Genomic DNA, 6,000 nt, shown 5'->3' on the forward strand with positions numbered 1-6,000 from the left:
GAGACCTACAGTCATGAACGAAAAGGCAAATCAACACGACAATGGCTAGGAACCTTCAAACGATGTCGACATCGAACAAGTCAAAAGACAAAAGAAATTCAGTAACGACGACCTAATACAAGAATGAATAAGATAATGAAAAATTTTCTTTTCATTTCATTAGCAAAATATACTTTACAGAGCCTGGAAGGCCAAAAAAGAAAAATGACAAGAACAGAAAAAGAGGACATATAGAAAGACGGAAGGCAAAAAGAGCCCTAAGGGAGCTCGGCTCTTTCGATTTCGAACTTTCGATTTCGACCCTCATCAGGGAGTGGCTTAAGCTTTCGACTTTTTCTTCCAATTCTTTCTTCCTTATCAACATCTCCAGATACATCTGATGAAACCGTTGGCTTTCGTTCTCCACCTCTCGAAGCTTTTTTCTTAGGACCTCGGACTCTACCTCTGCATCTTTGACCGCCTGCTGCTCATATGCCAGCTGGATCTTCAACTGCTGCAGCTCGGTCCTCCCCTCACCAAGGGCGACGGATAGCTCTTCTATGGTTCCTCTCAGGGATCGGAGTTCGTCGGAGTCCCGAACAGGGACGAACTGGGCTCCTTCAGATAACTGCCTTTGAAGGCGGGCAACCTCGTCGGTCGCCATCCTGAGCTTCCTCCTGTAGTCATCCACCTGCATGCACCAGCTGGCCTGGTATGCATTGTAGTTCGACTCGACGTCCTGGAGCTGTTGCTGAAGGTCGGAGAACTTCTTCGACCATTCTCGATCATGGTCGGCCCGAGTCGAAAGCCAGGACGAGCTTCCTTCCAGCTGGCCGATCTTCTCCAGTGCAGCCGACAGCTCCGCTTCAAGAGAGCTGATCTTGGAAGCCTAAGCCTAGGATCGGTCACTGGCATGCTTCTTATGTTCCTCGAGCTCCTTCTCGAAGTTTGCCTTCCTCCGGCTGTAATCCATGATCCTTTTCACATGGAGGTTTCGGAAGTGGGTGGCCTCTGAGTGGCTCTCCCTCAGCCTGTGAAGTTTATCCTCCATCTCCTTCGACTTTTTTGTTAAATGATGAACTTTCTTCCTCAGATGTCGGATCGTGGACTTCAGCAGAACTCCCTGTGGTAAGGGAAGCACTTCGGCAGGACACTACCATCGGGAGACAAAAGTGTCAAGGCGCGGCTCATTGCAGAAAGAAAAAAGAAAAGAGAAGAGAAGTCCCCCATAAGGAGGAGCCCAATTTTATTGATTGAATATTTCTTAAAGACAAAAGAAAAAGAAAAAATCGTAGTGAAAGAAAAATATAAAGTCAGAGGTCTCAGACCTCCAAAGTAGGAGTTGGGGAGCTCGGTGTTCTTGGAAGGGGGGCTGCGGTGGCAGCGACAGTAGGAGAGGGCCTGGCCTGATCTTCAGATGCCTCATCCAAGAAGCTGAAGTCAAGCTCGAGAAATTTCTTGACCATCTTTTCTTGGCAGAGCTCGAATCCTTTGATGAATGCATCTTGGCTGAACTTGACGTTCAGGTCCCTCATTTCGGTGGAGGCCTTGAACTCCTCTACCGCTTGGCCCCTGGCCTCCGAGATCAGGGCCAGAATCTGCTCCGTCAAATTTGTGACCTCGGCCTCCACCTTCCTCACCATCTCCTTCGAGGCCTGCTTTTCTTTCTCAAGTGCCTCTTGGAGGTTGGCTACCTCGGTAGCCTTTTCATTGAGGCGGGCGGCCTCGGCCCGGCAACCTTCCTCTGCCTGGATAGCATCCCTCCTCGCCTTGTTCATCACCTCGATGTTGGTGAGGAGCTGGTGCCCGATCTGCAAGGGTGGCCACAAAGCCAGAATGAAAGCCGAGAAGTTAATTGAATGAAGGAGCGAGGAGAAGGAAGAAAGTGAATCTGCTTACCTCAAGAAAGGACCCCAGAGAGTCCCAAACCCGCTATTCGGGATCGACGCGGACGATCCTCTGGATGACTTCGGGCAGGATGCACCCATCGACCAGCCGCTTTATCAGGTCCCTGTCATTAAAGGGATTCTCCACCAGCTCTTCCTCAGAGCCATGGGATTCTTCAATGGCAGCTCGGCGATCGCTGACCCTGCGGGCCACCGTCTTCTTTCTCCTCCCCCTCTCAACCCCTGGTGCCTCCTCGGAGTGGGCCCCCGGAGCGGGAGCCTCGGTGGGGGAACTCCTCGAAGAGGCTCGGGGAACTAGGGGCTCGGCGTCTGAAGGAACATCGATAGTGAGGGCCCCTGGGCAAGTGTGGCCGAGCTCATCTCCTCCGTTCTGGCCTTCTTTGCCGACCCGGAGGCCGCAGCGCCTTTTCTTTTGTGAACCTTGAGGCCCCTGGCAAGCATCCGTGCTGCTTCGACATCCATTCCTAAAAAAAAAAAAGAAAAAAAAGAAAAAAAAAGAGAGAGAAAAGAGATCAGTAACAGAGTGAAAAAAGAAAGAGGTGATGCATGGTTAAAAAAAAAAAATGGGAGAAGAAGAAGAGAAGAAGAAGAGAAGAAGAAAAGAAGAAGAAAAGGAAAGATGGAATACTCACAGGATCCAGGAGACTTAGGCCGATGTTGAATAGGAATTGCTCATTCAGAAGGTTGGGAAGGGAAAGAGTTGGATAACTAAGGAGTTTTTGGGTGGCTTGAAGGTCGTCCTCCCCCAGACTAGGAGCCCGACAGACGGAGTCCCTCAAGGTGCCCCAAGGGGGCAATCCCAGCCTCAAGGTCAGACATTGAACATAGAGGTACTTCCCCTTCCAGTTATGGATAGAAGAGGGAGCACCTTTCAGCAACCCCTTCTTACCGAACTAGAGAGAGAAGTACCACCAGTCTTTTGCCGAGGGGTGGCGCTTGAAGGTGTAAAAATACCTAAACAAAGGAAGGGATGGCTGAACTTCGACTATGTGGCAAAGGGAGAGGAATCCTATCAAAAACCTAAAGGAATTCGACGTGACTAAAGCTAAAGAAATATCTAGAAAATGAAAAAGAGCGACAACGAAGGACGGAAGCGGGAGCCAGAGTCCAGCACGGAAGGCCTCCTAGTACAGACAAAAATGGCCAGGTGGGGGGGTGCTAATCCGGTCAGCTGGACCAGGAAGCTCCAGATGGTACTCTGGAGGAACTCCATATTGAACCCTTATCAGTAGGAGTTCTTCCGGAGTCAGAGAATAGGGAATGGCATTCGGTGCAAAAATCGGATGAGGTCCAGCCCTAGTTATGGGTTCATCTACGGTATGAGGGTTCTGAGGGACTGAGGCAGACGAACTCCTGGAATCGCTAGAGGCGGAGGTGCTAGAAGACATTTCAAGCAAAAATCTTAAAAATCTCAGAAAAATCAGGAGAAATAAGAGACAAAAGGTTCGTGAGGAACCAAATAGGTGGAATGCGGCAGAAGAAAAATGAAGAAGAAGGAACACCTAAATGACAAGAGAAAGAACGAAAGTTCTGGAGCGAACCTAAGTTGCTCCGAAGGATGCAGAGATGCAGGTACAAGGATGACTCAAAGAACACCTAGGGCCAAAACGAACGTCGAGAAAGGTCAGAGCTCTCAGAAAGAAGATGGGCACCAACAGGACTTTCAGGCAGAATGAAACTCCCGGGAGAAGAAGGGCGGCTTTAAATAGACCCTGGGATCCGACGTAATAATGATTGTGGATCTCCACAGGCCGACCCATATTCACCACATGTCCCACTCGCCACAACAGGCGGCTAAAAATGGCTGATAGCTGGCAGAGCCATCATTGCATCATACCTGGAGTAACGCTCCAGCGAGAATTTTGAAAAGTCTTTTTAGATCGTCTCGATTTGAAAAGACTTCGGTATGCATGCATTAAATGCCAGAATATCTGAGGGCGATCGCGCATAGGATTCAAGGGACCAACTTCGGCTGTGAAAATTTCTCTATACTTCCTTCATTCGAAACTCGAACTCGGAAGTAGGAGGACTGGTGTTGGGTATAAAATACCCCCCAGCCGAAGTTCGTATCAGGAGTGACCCTCCTGGGACTCTACCGACGTCCAACCTTGGTGACATCTTTCTGAACCTCTCCGACGGTCGAGCTTCCGCAATATCTCAAGTTCTACCGATGGATAAACTCCCACAGCTTCTTCCACAAGTGTCGATCAGGTTCCTCCGATGAATGAACTCCTACCGCATCTCCCGGGCTTCTCCAGTGATAAGCTTCTTCGATCGTCTATCAGGCTGCTCCAAGTGCTCTCTGGATTCTACTATCGACCGACCTCCTACAAGGGTTAACCATTCTCCGAACCTCTTCCAGATCTTTTCCAATAGGATTCAATCGACTCCAATCCAAATTTCTTCCAGAACTTCATCAGTTCGTCAGTGGCCGAACTTTCCCAACAGCAGATCTCTACGACGGACGGACTCCATCCAAGTTTCTACGATGGTCGACCACCTTCTGGATTTCATCCGAGCTCCTACGGGAGCCGGACTTCTTCTCCGAACTCCTACTGTAGGTAGACTTCGTCCAAGCTCCTACGGGAGCCGGACTTCAGCCCTGAGCTCCTATTGCAGGTAGATCTCATCCGAATTTTTACAAGGGTTGGGCTCCGAGCCCCCACCACAAACGATCTACTCCGAGCTTCTACTACAAGTGATCTACTCTGAGCTACCACTACAAGTGGTCTACTTTGAATTTCTACTACGAGCGGTCCACATCAGATTTCTACTGTAAGCCTCCACCTGAGCTCCTATTGTGAATGAATTCCTTTCGAACTTCTATTGCAGACAGGCTTCGGCTGAGCTTCCTCGACAAATGATCCCCATCCGGACTTCTACGGGAACCAGACTCCAACCGAACTTCTGTAGCGGACAAATTTCGGATGAACTCCTACGACACACGGGCTCCAGCAGCCGAACCCCTCCAACGGGTGAACCTCTCCAGCGCCATCCGACATCCACTGCCGGTCGACCTTCTGTCGGATTCTGCATGAAACCAAACTTCATCCACAGAAAGCCCCTGACCGAGCTTCTACAGCAGATGACCTTCGCCTATAGTACTAGCACCCAAGGCACCCAATGGTAGAAGGCTCGCCAGCAACATCCGAGCTCCTCTTAGATGGAGAGCTATCCCTCTCCACCAGACACCCCAACCGAGCTTCGACCGATAGGCCTGGACTCCCTGGTAGGCCACAGTAATGGCCACGACTCTGCTCCACTTCCTGTAACGGATCCCATATGGCTCCATCATGCTCTAGCAAGTCACGACAATGGACATCACTTCACTCTCCACAACAGGCTCCACGTGGCAGGTCACGGTGATGGCCATGACTCCACTCCACTACTCTCCATAACAAACTCCTCATGACCTCGAACGGCCCACTACCAGGTAGTTACAGACGTCGCTGTCAATCTGTTACACCCTCCGTCTATTAATAGGAGACCCCCAGATATGTTATTCTTGAAGCTCTAATCTCTATCTCAAAACTCTGCTAAAATTTTCATTCAAGCACTCCATTCTTGTTGAGGCAGAGAACTGACTTGAGCGTCGGAGGGTCTTGCCGGAGCACCTCCAACTCTGGTTTAGACTTTCTTTGCAGATCCCGACGGCGATCACGACTCCCTCGACTCCAGCTTCTCCGACGTCGGTGGATTTTTGCACCAACACTAATAATTTAGGTTCAACCACTGAGCCACAATCAAGATCCATTTGGTCTAATCAAAGACATAGACTTGACAATCTACAACTATTATACTAGAGAAATCCTGATTAATCTAATTCAACATTTTGTTAGACTTAATCAATTTCTTTACATAATCAATCAATTCTTTGATTGTAACCTTAGGTCTAACCCAATTAAAGAGAAGGACCTAATTTGAGCTAACCCATATCCCATGTTTTATGCAATGTCATTAGATCTAAATCACAATTCTAGATCCAATTAGCTGGATACTTAATTCTCAATTAAGTTTTGCATCAACATGGTTAAGATTTTGAAAATAATTTTTTCATAAAAGTTTTTTACATCAAGTCATAAAATCTTTTAGATCAAATTTAAATTTTTTATGA

At 48.6% G+C, this 6,000-nt stretch overlaps 1 protein-coding gene across 1 annotated transcript; it reads right to left on the reverse strand.

Annotated features, from left to right (window-relative positions):
- Positions 1-238: 238 nt before the first annotated feature.
- Positions 239-5,763, reverse strand: LOC140852021 (uncharacterized). Its single transcript, XM_073244669.1, has 4 exons — positions 2,519-5,763; positions 1,879-2,350; positions 1,308-1,790; positions 239-1,132 (listed from the first exon to the last, which is right to left on the reverse strand). Exons 3-4 carry the CDS (start codon positions 1,755-1,757, stop codon positions 875-877), a joined length of 708 nt encoding a protein of 235 aa, XP_073100770.1. The 5' UTR covers positions 1,758-1,790; positions 1,879-2,350; positions 2,519-5,763; the 3' UTR covers positions 239-874.
- Between the last annotated feature and the right edge of the window lie 237 nt (positions 5,764-6,000).

This window comes from Elaeis guineensis, chromosome 10 (genome assembly GCF_000442705.2).
Source record: "Elaeis guineensis isolate ETL-2024a chromosome 10, EG11, whole genome shotgun sequence".
Classification (NCBI taxonomy): Eukaryota; Viridiplantae; Streptophyta; class Magnoliopsida; order Arecales; family Arecaceae; genus Elaeis; species Elaeis guineensis.

What these genes read in the sequence shown, in the direction of transcription:
- LOC140852021 (XM_073244669.1), bottom strand. Translation starts at nt 1,757, where the DNA reads ATGAACAAGGCGAGGAGGGATGCTATCCAGGCAGAGGAAGGTTGCCGG. An exon ending in CCCCAACTCCTACTTTGGAG is followed by an intron (nt 1,133 to 1,307) that starts GTCTGAGACCTC and finishes TCCCGATGGTAG; the next exon opens with TGTCCTGCCGAAGTGCTTCC.